This window comes from Suillus paluster (assembly GCF_016628075.1).
Source record: "Suillus paluster strain FC165 chromosome Unknown EDB91scaffold_313, whole genome shotgun sequence".
Classification (NCBI taxonomy): Eukaryota; Fungi; Basidiomycota; class Agaricomycetes; order Boletales; family Suillaceae; genus Suillus; species Suillus paluster.
The window spans coordinates 1-23283 of NW_024537873.1; the positions used below are offsets into that span (position 1 = coordinate 1).

At 47.0% G+C, this 23283-nt stretch overlaps 6 protein-coding genes across 6 annotated transcripts; 5 read left to right on the forward strand and 1 right to left on the reverse strand.

Annotated features, from left to right (window-relative positions):
- Positions 1–518: 518 nt before the first annotated feature.
- EDB91DRAFT_1089286 (uncharacterized protein) lies at positions 519–1494 on the reverse strand (the record flags this gene model as incomplete). The annotated part of the gene is made up of 5 exons (XM_041316570.1): positions 519–696; positions 725–926; positions 967–1130; positions 1182–1372; positions 1435–1494. 5 exons carry the CDS (start codon positions 1492–1494, stop codon positions 519–521), a joined length of 795 nt encoding a protein of 264 aa, XP_041168685.1.
- A 617-nt stretch (positions 1495–2111) lies between these two features.
- On the forward strand, positions 2112–2366 carry EDB91DRAFT_1065565 (uncharacterized protein; the record flags this gene model as incomplete). The annotated part of the gene is made up of 1 exon (XM_041314788.1): positions 2112–2366. The coding sequence occupies one exon, from the start codon at positions 2112–2114 to the stop codon at positions 2364–2366; it is 255 nt and encodes an 84-aa protein (XP_041168686.1).
- Positions 2367–2812: 446 nt separating this feature from the next.
- On the forward strand, positions 2813–3754 carry EDB91DRAFT_1240573 (uncharacterized protein; the record flags this gene model as incomplete). Its single annotated transcript, XM_041322031.1, has 3 exons — positions 2813–2859; positions 2916–3159; positions 3218–3754. 3 exons carry the CDS (start codon positions 2813–2815, stop codon positions 3752–3754), a joined length of 828 nt encoding a protein of 275 aa, XP_041168687.1.
- A 162-nt stretch (positions 3755–3916) lies between these two features.
- Positions 3917–5849, forward strand: EDB91DRAFT_1257598 (uncharacterized protein; the record flags this gene model as incomplete). The annotated part of the gene is made up of 7 exons (XM_041324307.1): positions 3917–4348; positions 4406–4534; positions 4589–4946; positions 5009–5269; positions 5325–5402; positions 5455–5565; positions 5638–5849. The coding sequence occupies 7 exons, from the start codon at positions 3917–3919 to the stop codon at positions 5847–5849; spliced, it is 1581 nt and encodes a 526-aa protein (XP_041168688.1).
- A 188-nt stretch (positions 5850–6037) lies between these two features.
- On the forward strand, positions 6038–6397 carry EDB91DRAFT_1065558 (uncharacterized protein; the record flags this gene model as incomplete). The annotated part of the gene is made up of 1 exon (XM_041314787.1): positions 6038–6397. The coding sequence occupies one exon, from the start codon at positions 6038–6040 to the stop codon at positions 6395–6397; it is 360 nt and encodes a 119-aa protein (XP_041168689.1).
- Positions 6398–6553: 156 nt separating this feature from the next.
- Positions 6554–6935, forward strand: EDB91DRAFT_1180574 (uncharacterized protein). Its single transcript, XM_041320447.1, has one exon. The coding sequence runs from the start codon at positions 6602–6604 to the stop codon at positions 6758–6760; it is 159 nt and encodes a 52-aa protein (XP_041168690.1). The 5' UTR covers positions 6554–6601; the 3' UTR covers positions 6761–6935.
- The last annotated feature ends 16348 nt before the right edge of the window (positions 6936–23283 follow it).

Here is a 23283-nt window from a genome sequence, read left to right on the forward strand (position 1 = left end):
CTCCCTGGAGTCTGGACCGCCCATCGCCATCATCTATGGTGTAACACCTGCACATTTATTATTTGCGCGTTCCGCACCTTGCGCGGTGCGCGTTTTCGTCAAAAATTGCGCGGTGCGTGTTTCCCACTCCCAATTTTCTTAATCAAATCTGCGCGTTGTCTTTGTATCAGCTGATTGTTTCTACAGCTAGCAGGCCAAGCCACTATATCACACTTAGCGATGATATCTACAAGCACAACACAGACGAGTAAGTCCGTTTCCCACTCCCAATTTTCTTAATCAAATCTGCGCGTTGTCTTTGTATCAGCTGATTGTTTCTACAGCTAGCAGGCCAAGCCACTATATCACGCTTAGGAATGAGTCTCTATTCCGGCTTCCGTTCATTGTGAGTGATGGACATATATTCTACAGTACATGTATTGACGCTGAGTCCTTCAAGCTGCTACAAATATGACGAGACCATGCCAAAGTCCTTGTAAACCAGTACACAATAGTAGCTACTAGCAAGATGTTAGGGCTCAAATACCAGTTTCTCTAACAGAAATTGGCAGGCCTCGGTAATAAAGTGTTCTGCAGTGACGGAATGCTGCACCCTCATCGAGAATTTTGAACATAAGATCTTTACAGCCCTCGCTGACACGGCCAAACGACATATCCTTGAAGCGTTTGACGGCATCGCCGTATGGTTGAGGGTTCCTACCATCGAGAAGAAAACGGCCCATACCATTCCACCATGTAGCAGTGCCAATCCTCGCTGCAACCGGCCGGGTCATCGCAATCATTCGAGTGCATCAATATTCTTGGTTCCTCCGCAGCCACAATTCGACGATGGTGATCAAGGGCAGCTTGAACATAAACCACATTTAGAAAGACCTCGTTGCCCATCAGCTCCCGGTGTGCATGGGTGATCTCGGTAATGGGAGTTTCTGCGAGTTGCTGAAAAGCAAATGGGAAAAGTGAACGGACGTGATATTTGATAGCCAGGTTTATTAGTTGAGCTGGGTGGGAAGCGGAAACGTGCCGCAAACACACGGGAAACAATAAATTCTCGTGCATGACAACATTGGTACATGTCGCAGAAATGGAGGAATTTTGTAAGCTCGTCGAGTGTATATGAGCCGGCACGTATCCTAGTACAGATTGTCAAGTGGCTACATAGAAGAATAAGGGCATCAACATACCTTCCGAAGGTAAGCTCGAGAAACAACTCAAAGGCGTCCCGGGATATTCCTTCGAGGTGAATGGGCTTGTCATCGCTCATGCCGTCCAGCTCTATTTGACCGCTGTTCTGTGTAGCAGCAAACATGTCACGAAAGACGTTGGAAGCCGAAGATAAAATTGAACTGCAGAGCTTGTACAGTATGTTCTCAACCTGCCGGCACAAAATATTTCAAGTTGTGAGTCCAAAATGAAGAATAAATTAGTAAAACACACCTGGAAGATATGGCTTGACGCATGAAAGTAGTAAATAGGGTGTCGAGTTGCCTTTGACATATTGACGATTCGAAAGGATGTACAAGAACAAAGATCAGCTATGAAATAATTAGAACCGTATGTTTGCGACTGTTGTTTGCCTCATCTCACGCGCACACTTTGCTTATGTCGTTTTGGTCATCAATGGTCATCAAACGCTACGGTGGCTACACCATATTCAAGTCAATCTATTGTGATGCCTGCACTACCAACTGCTTTGCCCCAATTTCCGTCTCGCATGCTAAATCAGAATCCGTGGTCTGCAAATATTCGCACTGCCCACGATACTTTGTCAGATATTTACCGACGCGCCCATCGTATTCTTAGTCAAGAAGATGCCGACCCAATCCAGCTCACATTTCATATAGATGCTGTATCAGGGGATGCTATCCCATTGCTTGAAGCCCTCGCACGCGACCCTCAAGGACATGAGATGCAAGATTGGCTCTCTCATACAGCACATTTGCTGGGAGATCTCTTCGTGCTTTTGTCGTCATTTCAGTACAATATGCAGAATCGGTAATCCATCTCTGATATGTATTTTGCGTCATTGATTGTGCAACAGCATGGATGAAAATGTCGTGTTTCCGGAACCAGTGGCCTTGTTGCACACAGGGCGTCCAGGGCGTCCAAAAAAAATGATCGATGTTGGATTCCTCACCGAAGCAGTCTCGACTTCCCGACAAATCAAACTTACTGAGCTTTCTGAAATGCTCGGAGTCCACAGGAACACATTACGACGTTATATGAAGCGCTATGGAGTTGAAAGAAAATACTCGAACCTTACTAACATCGACCTTGATCTTCTCATCACCGAGTTCAAGAAAAAGCGGCCTGATTCAGGTATAAGGTGCATCATTGGTTTTCTCCGCAGGCATGGACTGCGAGTGTAGCATCGACTGATTCAGGTATAAGGTACATCATTGGTTTTCTCCGCAGGCATGGACTGCGAGTGCAGCATCGACGGGTGGTAGAATCGCTCCGCAGAGTCGACAGATTAGGTCAGGTGTTGCGCGACCGACGGGTCAAACGTCGGCGTAAGTATCATGTTAAGCGGCCTAATGCATTGTGGCACATCGATGGGCACCATAAATTAATTCGCTGGGGGGATAGTGATTCACGGTTTTATTGACGGTTTCTGCAGAACGGTTTGATATGTTCGTTTGTACAGTTTATCGATTCTCATTTGTATTTCTGCAAGATAACGGGATTGCAAGCAAGTAATAACAATCGTTCGACAACTGTTTTGGACGTTTTTAAGCAGGCGACGCAAGTTTTTGGGACGCCTTCTCGAGTGCGAGGAGATCGGGGCGGAGAGAATCTCGATATAGCAACTTACATGATAATGAAGAACGGACCACGGCGTGCCTCCTTCATGTGGGGATCGTGAGTTGTGATCCCATTGGTTTATGTTATGTAGTACTAACACCCAACGTACTAAGCTCTACTCGGAATACTCGAATCGAACGTTTGTGGGTCGAGGTTGGCACTCAATTCGCTAGGAGATGGAGAGCGTTCTTTACCCGACTCGAAAATTATCATAGGCTTGACCCTCAGGCCGCGAATCACATCTGGTTGCTCCAGAGTTTATTTCTTGATGAAATCAATTCGGATTGCTTAAATTTTCAGGCAGAATGGAACTGTCATCCCATTCGCGGTCCTGACACCAACAATAAGAGTCCCAAGGTAAACTCGCAGTTGAATTTTTGATGTAACATTGACAAATTACTGGACGGACACATAGGATTTACGTTTTTTAGGGCACTTGCAGTTTGGCATCTATCGTGATGACTGTGAAGGTGTGCATCCTGACGTGATTAACGAGTACTACGGGGTCCATGGTCACACGACAACTCGACAGCGTCATCAAACAGGAGCTGGACACCCCGCTGATGAAGAAGACAGCGACTCAGATAGCGATGGCGAACATCCGAGTACTATGGTACAGGCCATCAACAACCAGCAAAGACACCAGATCCGTCACGAGGCCATTAGCGTGCCGTCACAACAGAACCCTTTTGTTGATGACGCAACACGACAGCAGTTTTCCGCCACCCTTGATGAAGTTATAGCCAATGATATCACACCAAACAATTGCAGACTAACGCTAGATGAGTGGGATGGAGATGAATACCCAACATTTGAGACTATTACCTTTGGTCAACGAGGATCAAAAGAACTCCACGTTTCACTTGCTGAACCGATCTGGTTTAATCGAGCGAAATTATGGTGTCAGGCGTTATTAGTTTTGTCATATTTTCTAACTGCCAGTAGCGACTAACAAGTACTACACGTCAATGTAAAATGTCATATCCTTGTTAGCTGTATATAAACTGCTGGGCCATCTACGTAATTACCTTGCTTCAGGTCATTTGCACGTCGAGTCTACTGCTTCAAGTCATCTCCGCATTCCCTTTCACCAGTGCCCTCCGACTCCCGAGCCATGGATCCCAAAGGCAACAACTTGAATCAAGAACTCTTCTGCAGAGGCCTCAAGTCGGACAGTCAAATGTGTGACTGTGAGGAGTTTTTCCCTCGCACACAGGATGAAGGCCATTGCGCAGAGTGTGGCCATGGTCGCAGTAAGCACCCCCGCAAAGCTTCAACGAGTCGTGAACCAGTACTGGAAGTTCAAGAGGATGCTGATGAAAAACCTCATCCAAGTTCTGCAGTCGCTATCAAGGATATTTTCACTCGAATCACTGGTGGAAAAACCGTCAATGACAACCTGAAGCTTGCCACTACAGGCAAGCAAGGAAGCCTAGTGCCGCTCACCAGTGCTCGAGAGGAAGCGTTATCAACTCTGACATCAACTCGGCTTGCCGGTTATCATAAGCTGGCCAAGGGCCCAGTACCGTCGGCAGGCTCGCGAAAGGTAAGTGTTATCCTAGTAGTGCACAAAAATATATATTCACATGAAAATTGCATTCAGGATCGTAAGGAAATCACCAGCTCACAAATGGTTGGAAGCCAAGCGCGCAGGAACACCTCTTCTAGTGTCTCAATGTCGGGGAACACATTTCGTGTTGCATCAGTGGCCATGTTGACTTGCGGTGTTGATGTCAGTCAAGAGCCCTCGAGAGACGGATTAACTCGCTAACTCAGTTTTTGACAGAGGAACGGTCTTATCAGAGTATCCAAAGTCCCGAGCAAGAACGGCCAAAATGAGATCCAGGCGATGAAAAACCGTGGCTGTTACCTTGAACAGCAGTTCGTCATCGAAGGTGGATGGACTTATCGCAAGGTCACCAGTCAGTTACGAAGTTGGTTTCCTAAAGTCTTTGATTACCTCGACGGTCAAGTCGAGAAGCGACAATCAGCTACGTTACGTGAAGAGAAGCCAATTTGGCGGCTCCTCAACAAGTGCGGACAAACGCTAACAGTCGTCGATATCGGGTTTCCAGCTGGGAGTGATCTTGCGAAACACAAGGGCCGGGACAAAGCAAGTGTTAGTGATTGTCATCTTTGGTTTGGTGCGTTCTCGTTCATTTTTTGCTTCGTTCAAGTTGTACTCATGAAATACTACTGGCGCTAGTCACAAGGAACCGGATTCCTGACAGCGTTTACGAGTCTTGGAACACTCAACCCGTGATAGCTGGATCGGATTCTGAACGCGACGATTGTAACGATATCCTTTTGTCCGACACCGATGATTCAGTTAGCATCAAGTCGGACAATGATCTTGCAAGTTCATTGATGGAACTTGATATGTCCTCGGATTTGGACGTTAAGGACCCAAAAGGCAAGGGCAAGGCAAAAGCGGCACCTACTAGGTCACCAATGAGAAGCCGGAACGGTGAGTACTATTTGTGATTCAAATTATAGTATTATGTACTCATCTATTTCTATAGCAAAGCGCAGTCACACTCTGCTTTCCCCGTCACCATCAGAAGCCACTAGGAAAGCAGTCCAGAAGAAACTCAAAAAGGGTTCGTCTCTCAAATATTGTGACAACCAAGCTTATTTTATTTGTTGTTCTAGAACCTGCAAGTGACACTGCCGTTCCCTTATTTTCAATGAACTCTGAATCTGCGAGCCCTGAACTCAAACTTCATCCGTCGACCCAGCCCAGCGCTCAATCCAATAGCTATAGTGAGTTTATCATTCCACTCATTCGACATTTATACTACTTGTTGATGAACATCTGCGCTGCTGTTATTTCAGAAACGGTATCGTTTCGTACTATGACTAGTCGAGTGCCAGCTACCCTCAAAGTAGAGAACAAGATATCCGCTCCACCAGACTTTGTGTCGGTCAGTGAAGCGGATGTCCTGTGGCGCGACAAGATACAGGACGATGACCCTTTCGCGGAATACATCAATCCGTGGGACTCCCATTACTCTATGCTCAATCTTGCCAACCTCCGAGTAATTTGAGAGTCGGCATAGGCTATCTCGCAGTGACCAGGTCTGTTTTTTAAATGACAGGCGCGTTAATTTCGTAGTTTTTGTTCTTTGTGCATCGTAGTACATACTAGTATCCTCGTCATTTCATTCCGTATCGCTACATTCAACTTGCACCCTCGTAATGCCTCACCTACTAATGATATCTTGCAGTCAGATACATGATTCACTCGTTACTACTTTGCGGACACTCATTGGATGCAGATGTGTTGTCACTTAGGCTCACCGAGCGCTGGTTCACCAAAGTCGAAATCATCAAGGCTGAGCTTGAGGAAAAGCAGTTCAAGGTCAAACTTACTGTCATAGACACCCCCGCGTTTGGTGACTATGTCAACAACTGCGATTCAACAAAGTCGAAATCATCAAGGGCTGAGCTTGAGGAAAAGCAGTTCAAGGTCAAACTTACTGTCATAGACACCCCCGCGTTTGGTGACTATGTCGACAACTGCGATTCACCGAAGTCGAAATCATCAAGGCTGAGCTTGAGGAAAAGCAGTTCAAGGTCAAACTTACTGTCATAGACACCCCCGGGTTTGCGATTGACCTCATCTCGATGACGAAGGAGTTGCACTACAAGAACTACAGGCAGCAACAGATGGAGATGAGGAATGCTCGCTACTTATCTCTATGCACATGCTCGACCTCATCTCGACAACGAAGGAGTTGCACTACGAGAACTACAGGCAGCAACAGATGGAGACGAGGAACACTCTCTACCTATCTCTATGCACATGCTCGACCTCATCTCGATGACGAAGGAGTTGCACTACGAGAACTACAGGCAGCAACAAATGGAGACGAGGAAGTTTGGGGAGCCCACTCACATCAGCATCTTTGGGCGAGATGGCAGGAAACGGACTTACTCGTCTGTATTGTGCTGGTAGATATCATTCCTAAGCGTGATATAGTGGCTTGGCCTGCTAGCTGTAGAAACAATCAGCTGATACAAAGACAACGCGCAGATTTGATTAAGAAAATTGGGAGTGGGAAACGGACTTACTCGTCTGTGTTGTGCTTGTAGATATCATCGCTAAGCGTGATATAGTGGCTTGGCCTGCTAGCTGTAGAAACAATCAGCTGATAAAAAGACAACGCGCAATTTTTGACGAAAACGCGCACCGCGCAAGGTGCGGAACGCGCAAATAATAAATGTGCAGGTGTTACACCATAATCATCGTGATGAATAGTGAACCGCGCACATGGCGTACATGCCAGTGCCCCGTCTCGATTGGTCCAAGGATGGTCTCTCCGCTCTCGACATTCCATACTCTTGCCGTTCCATCGTCCGATGACTCTGATCCACTCATGACACGCCCTCCGTCTGCGCTCCAGCAGATAGACGGCACTGCTGAATGTTTGAACTTTGTCTTCAACTTTGCTGCGTTGTTGCTCTATGAACTGGGCCAGTCGTTCCGTCTCGCAAGATTCTTATACTCACGCATGATTTAGTTCACTTCTGCTTTATGTTGTTCATGAGCTTCTGAAGGTACAAGAATACCATTGGACCGATTTTTCAACGATATGATGAAATACGTGATCCAAATTGTGAGTGAGTAATATGACTCGGATCATCGATGCTCGCCCTACCATCAAGTCATGTCTTTGTCTTCTTGGCTATATTTCCTCCGGTGTGTTGTAGTCCGCCTGGCTTGACGTTCATGTGCTTATCACAGGCTACATGGGTTTCTGTTACAGACTGGCGAGTGCATCGATAACCTCGAATTCATATGCGCGCAGCGCATCAACATAGCATATCTTATGACTTCTCGAATACTTTCCAACCTACGAGTAAGTGAAGGAAACTCAAGAATTCATCACACATCGTTGTAAGCATCTGAGATCCAGTTTGCAGGAGGTCGGCTCGGGACATCGAGAGAGGTTTCATGACGATCATGTATGTAGCGTAAGCAACCACATTTTTGCATGCCCCGAACCATACCGAATAAGATGAAACACTGCATCTGTCTTACATTCTACACAATCAGCATGGGTCTAAGGATGTGGGCGAAAGTCTGAGTCATTGACTGAGCGGTGCTCGTGATACTACATTGTAAATTCCCCATCACTCCTAATCGCTCGCAGGAAGCCCTTGTAGGCTCCACATCCTCGTGCCCTGGCTCATATAATCGTCGGTCAATCTCGCAGCCCTAAGAAAGAGTGATCCATCCAGCGCTTCTGCGCCCTCCAGCTCTGTGCCCTTGAAGTAGCCCTGAGGCCGTGCACCATAAAGCGAAGAGAAATGCGCAAGGGCCCGTTGAGTCTTCAGCATATGATCATTTGAGTGCAGTATCGCCGACTGAATGAGGTCGAGGAATGGGTTACCGACTGTGTTTGCTGAGGAAGGGGGTGAGGAGGTGGCATTGAGGAAACCTTGGATATCTGGTCGAGGAGCGCCGCGCACGATCCACCACGTGAGAGTGCTTGCAAAGTATGCGCGAAGTAAAAGAACTTGAGAGTTTTGTGTCAAGTAAGGCAACAGAGATGGGAGGAAGAGACTCGACGTGACCAGATGCATCCTTCACCGTCCCGAAAATTAGCAATTATTTTTTGCAGAAGACTACATTGGCACCGCTTACAAGAAGAATTCTGCTGTGAAACCTTTGTCTTCGCTCCATCCGCCAATAGCATAGAGGATAGTGTTGGTCCAGACACATTCTTCCATCTTGCGTTCGATTTCGCCTGGCTGTGACAGGTCGATCGTCCATTGCTCGACGTAGCGCCATATATTAGCACCATGCTCTGATAGCAGCCCGTCGACATCACCAAAGTACCTCTTCATTTCCTTCGGTGCGAATTCTGAATCTTGCCTGATCTTAGCAAGAACAGAGAATGCGTGGTTTCTTTGCGGTCGTGGGAGCTGAGAAGGTGCAATAGGAATCTTTGTATTAAGGAAAAGCGAGGCAAGCCGAGTTGTCGCCTCCTCCACTGCAGTAGTGCCGCCATGCTCCAATAGAGACGATGGGAACGACATAGACTCGTGCACGCTGGTCAATGCGAGACCTTTGAGACCTCTATCAGCGATCTGTTTACGACAGCGGGTTGTTCCACCGCTCACCTTCAGCGACCATGCCCGGGATACCAAATTCCGTGCCATATCCCACATGGATGAGGGAGTGGAATAACCCCCCCAGGAAGCGGGTCAACATCGCCGGTTGAGTGGATGCATCTCGTCCATCTACAAAGTTGAACTTCTGAGAGAAGACGTATTCGTCCAGAGTGGCACTGACGCCCTTTTCCTCGATAACCTTAATGAAGAAGGTCATGTATGCAGCATAGAAGCTGATAAAATATTGAGCAGGGCCTTTCAAGTATCATGGGAAACTCACTTGTCGTCACCCAGATGTTTGATGAAGTTATCTTCGGTGATTGGTTCGGGAGGCTCGATGACTGGGCGCTGGGCGACACTCTTTTGCTTGTAGGACTGTTCGATCAGAGATCCACTCGCGCCCATAGCATAAAGTGCCAGTGCATGATGAGTGATATGACTTTATCAACGGTCGAATCAATAAATGAGGCATGAACTAGTTGAGATGCATACGCACTTATGGAACCGCATGCCCACGATCTGGAAGATGTGGTACTTGGTATGATTATCCTTCAAGACATGTCTCAAAGCCGCAACTGCCTCTGCGGAGGCCCCAGGGTACCGCGGAGGGCAGAGCACGGTCGGCGGGGGAGATGGGAAGGGAAACAAGGTGTCGAGTCCGCTGGCGTGACAAGTCTGTTGAGCCATTCTTGAGTGAGGCTAGTACGAAGGAGACGTCACGGTGGAGGCATTTTCGCGAGGGTGCATTTATACCCCTGTCCCATAGATCCGTTACTGAGCGGTGATGCGTACATTTAGGGAAATATGTCTGTACCCAAAACGCAGATTATGCGCCAGCAAACAGCTTTAATCGCGCATTCAGTCACGCTGACGTCTCATCAGCTGTCAAAACCTTGTATTGGGCACCAGTTCCATCATACGGCGACTCTTCGATGAGGCGTCTCTGCGGCTAAGGACCGAGTCTGACAAAGGCCTCAGGCACTATATACGATCAGTCAGATATGATGACAGAAACGCTCTGACGGATCTGATTTTGCCCCACCACACTCCACAGCTGGTGCGGTCGCACGTGCGTCCGGCTCGCACTTACGTTCAGTGCATAGTCTCCCAATAAGTCAGAGGAAGACAGTTAATTAAGTTTGAGACTCAACCGGCTCTCTTCTTCTTTTTGAAACTCCGACGTGCATGTGGTGTGTTAACTTCTTCCCTTGAAGCCTGCAGCCGAAAAGCCTATATCTGAGTCCGACTCACTGTCTCGATCATTCTATCGCATACCCCATACCTCGAGCCATGATTTATTATTGTAATTGATTTGCATGCCTACTGACCGTGCTTGCCCATCACCGAGGTTGCACTTCACACTGCACAGTGAGTCCCTGGCTTAATGCCTTGCTGGACTCTTGGAGTGTGTGACGCTAATCTACTACTTGTCTAGGTTTTTGACTACTGCATTACTCTAGAGGCAAATGTGATCAGCCGGAGCGGAAGTATTTGAGATTCAGTTCGCAGGAGGTCAGCTCTTGACATCGAGATCGGAGGTTTCATGAAGATCATGTGTGTAGTGCAGGGCTGGTTCCAGCATGTATATATGAATCAGTGAGTACGACTTGTGAACTACGATACCCGTCCAGTTGAGCGGTAGCCTTGCCTTTTACTCCTAGCCACGTTTTCGACCGTGAAGTGTTCACTCGCGTAGCTCACCTGTCCCCTTAGTATCGTGAGTCCGTTTAACAGTTCGCTCCCACCCCCCTTTCGGAAAATAAACTGATTATAACATTCAAAGCCAGGCCGACCACAAGGCACCACAGTTTGTGCACAGATGTATAGTTGTGCATGTCTATTTATAGTTCCTTGTCACAGCACCCAGCACCTCGGACGAAATCTGGAAATGTGAGGCGAGGATAATGAAGGCTGACAGGGTAGTTGTGCGGCTCCTTGCCACAGCGCCCAGCACTTCCATCATAACCTCGCCTCACATTGTCATATTGTGATTGGCTCTCTTACATTACTTCAAACTCCGACACGCGTTGCAGGTCACGTAGGTCACGGTACATATGTATTTCTCGACTTGGAGCAAGCCTCTCGGATATATATATCTAACTCTCTGTCTCAATCGCGTAGCCCATACCTCGACCCACGATTCATGAGTGTAATTTATTTGCACGCCTCCTGCGCTTGCCTGTCACCGAAGTTGCACTTCGTGAGCCTCTGGCTTAACTTAGGCTTTCAATGTGTTCAAAGCTGGGCAGATACCATTGGAAATATTCTCCAGCACAATGTGGGCGGTTTTCTGTTATTGACACCTTTGATTTTCAGGAATTCAGAAAGCTCATATAGCGTTCCTGCTGCAGTGCCACCGCCATCGTGTTCATGGTGAGACATCTAGCGCCAGTTATGATCATACAGCGAGAAGCGCACCTGCTGTTCTGTCTAGTACGATCTTGATAAGTATCGTTCTGTCCGTTGACACTAGCATTCAGGCATCCAAGGAGTGCGATATGTGTGTCTGGTATGCCACAAGGTCTCTCCTTGACTCTTGATCCACCTAGTACTGGAATGATTTGGAATCACTTCAGTTTTTTTCAAGTACACATACTGTACTCACTTTGACTGAACCAATATAGCGGAACATTTGCTGTTTTAGTGAGTGCCGTGACTAGACTCTTGGAATGCGATGCCAATCTACTACTTGTCTAGGTTTTGACTACTGCATTACTCTAAGGACATAGGTGTGCAGTGTACTAATCATAGAACCCGTCGGTGACCTCCGGAAAGTCGCAGTGAGTCTCGCACCGGAAATGCATGTTTGTGCGATCTATATTCACCATATCGCGGCACTTGCCATTTTTACCATATCAATATTGGGATGACATTAGCGGGCGAGCCATACCAATGCTTAAACGGTTGACTGGTATTGTCAGAAAATTGCTCATGGCCGACAGGTAGCTGCGTTTCCCTATTCGGGTGAAAGTGTGAGTTATAAAATGCCTAACATGCGCAGGTATTTCTCAAAACCGTGTAGTGTTTTGGGTACGGAAAGGCTTCCAATGGCTAGCGTGACTGGCTGACTGTATGTTGATTTACTCGTTCATCCTTTTCTTAGTGTTGGCCTGGACCTTTTGCACGGCTTGATATTCTTCAGGAACGAAACGGCCATTCTGTAGAAAATTCCAAGTGTGATATGCCAAAGGTTTGGGTGACTGATGCATACTGAGCCACACTAAGCATCAGGATACAAACTGACCCAAAGTAAGATGATTCAGAGTTTGGTCAATTTCTGGACGCCTTCTGCAAAATCTGGCTACGGAAGATTAGTCGAAGCCCGGAGACTATCGTCGGATTGGTACGTGCATTCAAAAGATGAATCGTGAAGCTGGGTAGAGAGCTCGGGTAATGTCACTGATGCCACTGCCACCGTGTTCATGATGTCAATATCATTCCTTAGTGATGGCCAATCGATTATCTCGCATAATAGTCTCACCAGGAACGGCATCACCTACATATGCATCAGAGCACGCTATGACAGGTACCGGGTACTTGCGTAACATTCCCCTGGCGCCAGTTATGCGTTCTTATATTCAGTAGCATCATACAGCGAGAAGTGCACTTTAACGCCCACCTGTTGTTTCATTGCCAGTAGAACTTAATGAGTACCGCTCTGTACGTCGACGCCGGCATTCAGGCATCCAAGGTGTGTGACATGCGAATGTTCTGATACATCTCATCGACTTCTTATCTACTAGTACTGCAATGGTTTGGAATCTTATCAAGTGTTTCTTCAAGTACTGTCTTTGACTGAACCGCCGATACAGTCGGAACATTTGCTGTTTTAGTGAGTGCCTTGGCTAGAATCTCGGGGTGTGTGACGCTAATCTACTACTTATCTAGGTTTTTGATTACTGCGTTACTCTAGAGGCAGAGGTATGTGCAACATACCAATCACAGGACACGTCAATGACCTTCGGAAAGTCGCAGTGGATCTGGCACCGGAAATGGACGTTTGTGCGATTGATATTCACCATATCGCGGTACTTGCCATTTTTTGGCATTGGGATGACGTTCGCGGGTGAGCTAGTCTTGATGGTTGACCGGCTTTTCACAAAAGTTGCTCATGGCCGACGCGCAGCTACGCTTCGAACTCAATACTATCCTGGTGAAAATGTGAGTTGCGAGACGTTGTACATACGCAAATATTCATCAAAAGTGTGTAGTGTGCTGAGTATGGAACAGCATCCAATGGTTAGCACACACCGCCGACTGTACGCTGGTTTGCTTATTCATCCTTTTCTCAGTGTTGCACATTCTGTCCGTTGTAGCCGCAGAAGGTATGTGATGTCTTGAATGAGCCCCAAACATTGACATTGTTCTCTCTAGGATTGCTAATAACGAGGATTTATGCATCATGGAACAGTAAGCGTCTTTTGACATCCTTACTAGCCTTTTCTGTGGTAAGCTTTTGGGTCGCCTTTCACCGCGAAGACCTGACGTCAAACTAGACGATCAGATTTGTGTGGTCACTTCTTATATCCTCTCGGACACTAAACTGGTGTCTAATTCTACAAACACGACCCCGATTTACTTGCCGAACATGATCGGGGTTAACATACGTTAGTGAGGTGGTCTTGACTTTCGTAACAATTATCTCATGGTGCGCAGCGGATCCGGGCGACTGTCTTTTCATGGGTGGGAGAAACAACGTCTTCAACTACGCTGCGTTGTTACTCTTTGAACTGGGTCGGTCACGGTCTCGTCTCTCAAGATTCCTGTACTCACGCATGAACCAGTTCTCTTCTGCTTGATGTTGTTCATTAGGTTCGGAATGTACAAGAATACTGTTGGACCACTCCAAAAAACATTTTTCAAAGATACGATGAAATATATGATTTGCATCATGAGTGAGATGACCCTGTTCATCAATGCGGGCCCTACTGACTTCCTAGCCTCGATCAAGTCATGTCTTCATTCAGTATCCTCTTGACTATGTTTCCTCCGGTGCGTTGTAATATGCCTAGGTTAACATTCAGTGCTTAGCGTTGAGCACAGGTTACATGGGTTGCCATCACAGATTCGTGAGTACAACAATCTAACGAACCCGAATTCATATGCGCACCCATATAACATATCTCTAGTCCACAGATCGTCATTCACAGCGTCTTGGCCTCTCGGATACTTTTCAACCTACGGGAAAGTGAAGGACACATGGGAGCGCAACACACATCGGCCGCGGCAGAAGTATCTGAGATTCAGTTCGCAGGAGGTCAGCTCTCGACGTCGAGATCGGAGGTTTGATGAAGATCGTGTGTGTAGTGCAGGAGAATCCCACTTGCAGAATGTATGTGTCAAATACTGAGTAGTCGATTTACGAACTACGATGCGCGGTCAGCTGAGCAGCTGTCTTACCTCGCCTTTTGTTCCCAACCACATCGTTGACTGGGATGTGCACCATATCTTAGTATCGTGAGTCTGTTTTTCGTTGCCACTCTCCCTCACTTAGGATTTTAAGAATATTTTCCAGCACTTATGCGATGAATCTATTGGTAACACTTCGACGGTAAGACTTAACAAGATATGCCATTTACTATCGTAAAAACATGATTAGAATATTCAAGGCCAGTTCGGCAACAATGCAGCAGTTTTTGCACAGACATAGTCGTGGATACTTATGGTGCCTTAACACAGCGCCCAGCACCTCCATCGTGCCCTTGGCTCATATTTCCAGATTTTGCCCCAAACCTGGAAATGCAACGCGAGGATAATGAAGGCTAGCAGGCTTACGATTCCCCGTCGCAGCGCCCAGCACCACCGTCATGTCCTTGCCTCGCATTTCCAGATTTCACCTGAAACCTGGAAATGTGAGACGAGGATGATGAAGGATAAGGCTAACAAGGTAGTTGTACATACTTCCGGCTCCTTGTTACAGTGCCCAGCACCTCCATCATGTCATTACCTCGATTTGTCATGTTTTAGTTGAAACATGGTAAACTGAGGCGAGGACAGGGGTAGACGTGCGGCTCCTTGTCACAGCGCCCAGCACTTCCATCATGTCCTTCTGTGCACGTGCAGACATAAGTTTCTATATCTGCCCATATCAGCGCAAGGTCCTTTCTGTGTGCCAACGGGCGAGTTGAGGGTGAGGGAGATTGCAGATGTCTTCGTGAGCTGTCGGTTGTCTTATTGATACTGGCATAGGTGTGGGCACTGACCGGCGTGGTGTACTTATTGTTCAACATCCATTGATGGCTTGCCCACACTTCAGTGTGAGACATTCTCCTGATCATATCGGTGAGATACATTGGCGGCGGCCTACTGGCAGCCCGATGACTTAACAAAAGTGTCATGTGAGTAGACAATAGTGCACCACGCTTGTATGATTTCACCTTGTGGAGACAATGTCTTGAATGCTTCTTTCCGGAAATTCATGCAAGTCTGCGTCCAACACAAGAATCAGTTGTGTCTTCGTTTACATGTGACTAGATCTAGTAGCTCAGAAGGATTGGCCAGTATATACAAACTTTTGATTCTGTTGAGATCCCGAGCCATTTATTCATTTAGGTCTTATAGATATGTAGCAATACTTACATCAGAATTCACAAAGAGCAAGCATCGTCGTCGTCAGCCTGAAAACATGGCGAGTAAAACCGGAACTCTAATAATCGCATCTACTAAAAAAACTATACGCACAAACATAATACATCCATTCAGAGCTCCTTGTCATCATGAACTATACGAGTGCAACAAGTCGCAAGCGATCATGGTGAATAGTTTGTCGTGATGGCTATCCGCTCCCTGCGTTGTAGCGGAGGCAGAATGGCAAGCGAAAATAGGAAATGTGGATTATTCACAGCTCCATTCTACAAACTCACGAGCCACTAAAGAATAGATGAAAAAGAACCATACACAATGCCAGTTGTGGATGGCGCGTCGGTGGATGCTTGGCCCGCCTGTGCTAGGTATATAAGGCGACACAAAATTGCAAATGCACTCACCCCTCAACTTGTCATCACTATCCTTGCGATCTAAGAGTTATCTGTTGACCCATAGCAAGTAGTTCACTTGCGCTGACATAGGCAGACATAGGACTTATGTCTGCCCGTGCCAACGCAAGGCCGGCCCTGGTAGTCTTCATTATCCTTGCTGGCAGTTCCAGGTTTCAGACGAAATCTGGGAATGCAAAACAAGGATAATGGAGGTTCTGGGTGCTGTGGCAAGAAACAGCCAATAGTAACTTGCGCTGACACGGGCAGGCACGAGTTCCATGTCTGCCCATGCCCAGCACAGGCCGGCTCTGGTAATCCTCGTTATCCTCGCTGGCAGTTCCAGGTTTCAGGCGAAATCCGGAGATGCAAAGCAAGGATGATGAAGGTGCTGAGTGCCGTGATCAGGAACCCCAAAACATTGCATCTTTTGTTGAAATTTTATCGTTCGTGTTGATTTGTGCTGCCAACTGAGCACGTCCGACATGTTCGCAGATGGGTTGGAAACTGAGGGCATCACTGCGCTGTCAACGATGCTTGATCATGAGTTGTAGCGCTCAAGATCATCTTAAAGCAACACTCACAATTGTTTGAATACATATATATGCAACGAAGATGTTTATGACATCATGCATTATTCCCAGTGACGTAGTGGGCGCTTGAGCGGAGAACATAATGTTGACGATGCCGGGGACTGCGGAGTCCCGATGTCTTCCATGAGGAGAACGCAACCGCAGTAGTACGACGAACTAAGCAGTTGCCGAGATCGTGGTGTCTCAGTGCATCGAGATACTAGTGACCACATCCACGCTAGTCAAAAAGGAAGAAACCACTGCCTTCCTTCTTCAAGTTCTCTACGGGAGACTAATTGGAAACAGTCCAGGGGTTATACTTGTACACCATCATGCATCTGAAAGTCTATCTAGCACCGTACCATCAATAAGCAGCGGAACAAATCTGGAACTCAATGTTACTACATAATGCTTACATTAACAATCACTGAGCCAAGCCTTCAGCTGCCGCGCAAGTTTCTTTGCGGTAACCTCTAGTTTCTCATCTCTCGTCCGAGCCACATCAACAATGGTACGTTTCCTACCTGAAGCCGTTAGCACGAGTCCAACCCGCCTCGGTGAGAACGAGATAGACAGCGAGCTAAATGGCACTGGTGCGGGGTCTGATGTCTGTTTTCCTGTGCTCATAGATCCAGTTCCACTATTATTGCCCCTGAAAATGGAGGACGATGAGGACGAGGCGTTCACTCCAGTTTGGTTTGTGTGCACAACTCCTTCTCGGACACCATAGTGTCGAACGAGGTCCTCTAGTCGGCTGCGCGGCTGCATGAGGTCGAAAAGGTCTTTAAACGAATCCTCTCGCTCGAGGTGAAGCGATGAGTCATCGAGCATAACATCTTCATGGACCTTTAGTGCGATGAAAAGGTCGAGGACTTTGGTCTCCCGCTGCAGGGTTTCAACAGAGGAAGTAGAAGTCGAGGAAGAAAATGGGAATGGGTCGGATGAATAGGGAGGGCGTATCATTGAATTGTATGCGGGCAAATATGTGGAGCGCAGTACATGCGCGCATGCTTCACGCCAAGGTGAGTTCTGCCCGTCAAAGGGTCTGTACGGAACGCACCGATGTAAAACGAGCGATTGACCAGCCGGAGGTGTGTAGAGAGCCAACAAAGTGTCTTTCTTTGACGTTCGATCTTTCCCTCATTAATTCCAGGTGTTTGTGGAAACATCATATACACAATCTTCAACAATAGATGGGGAGCTAAATCAGATAGCTTGATTGCTCCGCGATGTCCACCGGGGAAGGGAGGCGGGGGTGCAGTGCCATTTGGGGCGTAAGGAGGGGGCGGAACAGATTGCATGCACTTTTCCTCGACGATGACCATAATGCTGTTTGTGAGTGGGAGGATGGTCTTTATAGATAAATGGAGTTATTCTGGGTTCCGGAGGCAGTACAAAGTGCTGAGAAAGCTGCGCAGTTATTCAGAGTGCAACCTTGGCAAAAGCCACAAATGCTAAATTCAGGCTGATCTGGCTGAGCAGTGAGGAGATGATGGTTGGATCGATGACATCCCGGATCAGTGCCTTCTTCAGCCTACATAACCCGTAGTACTGCCACAGTGCTTGAACATGACCAAAAGTCAAAGTCACGTGCTCATCTAGTCGCGTGATGCGATGAGCGGCAGCTCTGCTTATAAGTACTCCGTTTGCCTCAGCTTAACCTCCCAAATAAATTCATTGAACGCATTTTCGCGTCCAAGCAGTTAGGTCACCAGAGACATCGACAAAGATTACAACAACCACGACCTATATATATGTCAGTTGCTCAATTGTTGGGGCGCGCAACTCCAAGTGGGACAATGCGCCTCAAGCAGCCCTCGTTGTTGGGATACATTTTCAAGGGTATCGCCCTATGCGGCAACGTCGCAACGAGCAGCTGTGGGACACCATGGTCGTGGAAGCTTTCAATCTCGCTTTTGTACTTTCGGATCGCCATCCGATTGCCATCGATTTGTTACTATCGATCAAGTATGTACTCTTGTCGCTGAGACCTCACCACCACTTAAATGATGATGTGACTGCACAGCATCGTAAACGTGAGCCTCATGTCATACCTCCTGAGTTTTTTTCTTTCTGAAATATAATCCTCAGACATGTTTATGTGTGCAGCTTACAGGATGAACGCTATAGCGAAGCTGCCGATCGACTCGATGATAACATTCCCAGTATAATTTGTTCTCTCGAAGAACATCTTCGAACCTAGATTGAAGATATTCATGATGGTGGCACGTGTGTCAATACGAAGTTACACTGAACACTTGCACTGATTGATGAGGTGTACAGCTCTTCGGTTGGGACTTGCATTCCTTATGGCAGATGGGCCAGCTGATTTGGACTCTCGTTCACAAGAGTTAAGGTTCGTTGTTCACCTCGGGCAGCCTTTTAGCGCACTTTCACTAGCGCAGCAGCGGGGAGTACAAGAGGGTCGCTTCGGATCACGCTATCATCACACGGGTAAAGAACATGGTTGCTGTTTAGGACATGATGGACATTAGGATGCTAGAGACAATGTAGCCTCATGCATTTCGATACCCGGGGATCTGGGATACCATAAGTACTAGTGTAAGGATTACCAAACGTTTACCGCCGGAATATGCCGATACTGGCCAGTCTGTGTGAGGTCCGCACAGACTCCACGCCAAAGTCTGCCAAAGTGTTTGGGTGAAGTGTGGGGGACACGTCTGGGGGTATTTGGTCGGCAGGTTCCGGGCTGCCTGTTGTTCTTACATCATCGCGACCACCACCCTGCCGCCCCGCCTTCTACGTCAGCCACCATCATGCATCCTGCCGTCACCCGCCGTCATTGTCAGTGTGCTAGCTGCCATTGGAGGAGGACGAAAATGACATCACCCTCCATCTCCAGCAGTCCCTGCACCACAGATATCAGCACCCTTTTTGTTGCAGTACGACACCACAATGAACTGGCAAATATGTCGCTTCTTGACCTCCTTCAAATCCACGACCGTGATCACTTCTTTTCCCTCCTTCCGTCGTCCAAAGTGCCCACCATCCGTCTTTAACTCAGTTGCACCAAGTTGCACTCCTCTGTAATGTTTGCCACGCTCATCCTTCTTATGTGCTTGAAGGCCTACTTTCCTACTGCTCGGAGATCTTCGGGGCATTGCCTAGTCTAACTGTGCATCTCTTACTCTTCCTACATCACACACACCTCGGATCAGTGTCCCCATCTATGTTATCCTTGTCATGTGTAATGTTGCCTCCTTCAATGTTTTTGTGTGATTAATCTTGATAATTTGTGTACTACTAAATAAATTGCTACTGTGGCAATAATGATTTTTTCTCGTATCTTTTTGTGAAGTCTAGACCCCATCAAAATTGAGTGTTCCGGCCAGAGAACTATATGATGATGAGACTGAGACGTGGCATTCTAGCTTGTCCACGATTATGAGTGGCGGCAGGGGAAGTGTTGTGGGTTGGTAGTCTGATGTGAGCACCTGCTACTAATGCATATCATCAGGAAAAACCCAAAATTGTCAGAGTCATAGTGGCAGCTATATAGCGCTACATAGGCGGTGTAGTACTATGTAGGCAACCAGGTTACTATATAGTGCTACATACTTGGTGTAGCCGAAACGAGGGCTATGTAGAGCTACAGTAGGCGCCAGAAGTAACCTGTATTCACTGTAGTCACTGTAGCACAGTAGCAGTAGCAGCAGTTCTAATCACTACCAGTAGAAATACAAAATGTCTCTAGGTCAATAAAAGTATTCAAATAAAAATCATTTGCCATCTCATAGACGTTCGTGCTCGTCCACCCGGGGTCAACAGATGGTCCCATCTTTGGAATAAGGTGACATGGACGAACAATTTCATCAACATGTATCACGGCTGCATTCCGATGCAGCTGACGAGTCGAACGTGACACTTGATGCAGACCAGAGGAGGGGTCTGGCTCCCGAAATGGCGTGAACCACTCGATGTAAGCCAGCGCTCAGGAGTATGTACCAAACTGACGAGGCAGAGTGAATATAATATGAACCTGCGCAACTCGCACACCTACGGTATCTATTTCAATATTCTGACATTTAGGCCTCAAATAACGGTTACTTACCTTCGAATGTCCACAAACTCGACGTCCGAACACCATCACTTATCAGTGCCATGTCGAATCTAGTGGGGGATCTGGGCTTGCGGCCAGGACCAGGCTGCACTTCAGACGTTGCTCTAATGTGCCACCGCTTTGGTGAGTCACTGATGTGTGGATCGGGTGGAGTAACAATGACGACTTGTCAAAAAACATCGAAATGGTCATGTGGGCTGGGGATAATGGTATTGTGTGGCATGTGGGAGTGCAGGAAAGATTTAAGAGCTGGGAGAAACATAGTTGTGCCATGTATGGCGACAAGGTGCTGGACGGACTGTCGAGGGTGTGCAGGGGTTTTGGCAAGAACATGGACCACATCAGTAAACTACAATGTTCTGTACAGAGCCGTACAGTGCCCCAGTGCCATAGCTTGGTCCCCTCTGTACAGTACTGCACAGAACCTCCCAGTGCTGCAGCTCCCAGTGCCACAGCTCCCACAGAGCCCCAGCTTCAGGTAGTAAATAAACAAAAACAAATTCGCATTTTTGACACTTTTAATTGCCAATGTCAGGAGTTAATCTGGAGACCTCAGGACTCATGGACTCAGAATAACTTATCAACAACAACATACTTACCATTACACCATAGTAGCTTCCTTATACCTCACAACAAATGATATATATACCATATCTCAAGTCACTTTACCTAGTCTAATAACCAAAAACTCGAAATTCACAAGTCTTGTCTTTCTTTACTCTGCTATTCTTATTGGTATTCCTAGTCATAATAAGCAAATATCAGTCACATTACTTGTGTGCCTGAACTTTCTTGAACACACCACTTTCTAGTATTTTGCTTATAACTTATTAGGATCTTAAGCAAAAAATGTTGTGAGACTATGGATAGACTACTCTTGACAAGGGCTACAAATTTTATTTTCTTCGAAAAAGTTCCCACGGTCTACCATAGTCAATACTAAGGTTTGAGATCAATGTTAAGGTAATAGAAAGACTTAGTGAAATTTTTGTGCTCAATCCTGTGAGCTCTGTGGGTCTGTAACACACTGTGGGAATTGTGGCTCTGTGACTCTTGGATCTCTGTGAGTTCTGTGGGTCTGTAGCACACTGTGGGAATTTGTGACTCTGTGGCTCTGGGATCTGGCAGCTCTGTGGTATCTGGCACACTGTGGGAATCTGTAGCTAAATCAATACTCTGTGCAAGAGTTTGTGGTTTACTGATGCACATCAATGGGACGTGTCGGACTTGCATTGGTAGGGGCAGCGCCACGTGACTCAGATTACAAGTCTTCAATCTTGGAGTCTGAGTCCGATTCCAAGCCATATCTGTGCTTGGGATCTGTGCGACTGGATGCTGTGGTTGACTGAGACCGTTCTGACAACCAATTGAGGTAAGAACTATGCAGGAATACTGCTTCCTGGCGTTGAAGCCATAAGGCCATTTGTTCCTCATAGTCGCGCTTGTTACTTGCATGATAGGCTTCTTTGGTGAAGTCGATGTGTAGTCGTTCTGGAAGCTCGGTGTTGAAAACCGTCAGTGGAACCAAATAGTATGATTGACTCAACAAAGTGTGAGATTTAGTGTAATTTAGGAATATTGAAGTGTTCGCGAACTTCAAGTTCCTGCAGGATATCCTTATTGGCGTGAAACACCGCAAGAGCACTCTCCAGACCATCGAGGGATTCACTTGTATGTATTCGAAGCTGTGCGTAATATGAAAAGTCCAGAATGGCTCGTGTGACCACTAAGACTTGACTGGTAAATAAAATTAATTGCATCAGTGCAGACTTTGTCGAGCAAGACTTAAAGCATACCTTGGGACAGCACCAGCGAGTAGACCAATGAAAACATGTTGCATTTCTTTGTGTTCTGTACCTATCCACTGTCTCACAGTAGAAATACCTTTCTTTTGAAGCGTGCGTCCATTTTATCTTCACCGACAATTTCAAGACACCACTTAACTAAGTGGTCTTTGAAGATGCCTTTATGGACCTGGTGAAGGAGGTCAGGCGTGAAGGCAAGGGAAAAATATCGGTGTGAGGGAGAGTAGCCCAGAATGGTTTGTAGACGGCACGTAGCCCATTGTCATCAAATTGAATTGGATGCTGACCATTCTTCCACTTCTCTAATACCTCTTTTGTCACCTCAGGGTCCCACATCAGCGAAGTCAATGGATCCTCGTTCATCTGCTGTGACCAAACACTTTGGACACCGATTTTCTTTGCAACACGCCACAAGACATTGCTCCAAAAGTCGGCTACATAAGCAGCAAGGATGGGGTAGACTCGATGGATCAATGTCGGCGCAGACCATCTCAACACCATTTCGACCTGCAGCAACAAGGGGTTCGAGGCAGGGACATACAATGGTGGAAGAGTTGGTAACTGGCAAGGGAGTGCATCAGATGTAAAGCAATCAAGCTTTCCTGCAGGTAAGTATCCAATAAGGACTGTTGCTCGTGCTGACGTTTGCCGCCTCTTCTCTTTTGCAATGTTGACAATGGAGAGGTACATGGGCCATGCTGATTTATTGCCTCGGAATTGCGACAGACATGTTTTGTCTGATGCGAGAATGATCGGTGTGATGGTTACACCTTTTGGCACTGTTTCTGGACATCATAGGTCAGTACTTGTCATTTTCGCTTTTTTGGGGGTGCTTACTTGCTTGTCACACCACCAGTCCGCCGTCCACATGTCATCAATTACTCGGTGAAGTCCGCAGGGTCCTTGTATGCTCATGCAGGGGTGGCGTA

Excerpts from the sequence above, each read along its gene's own strand:
- EDB91DRAFT_1180574 (XM_041320447.1), top strand. The coding sequence starts at position 6,602 with ATGCACATGCTCGACCTCATCTCGATGACGAAGGAGTTGCACTACGAG.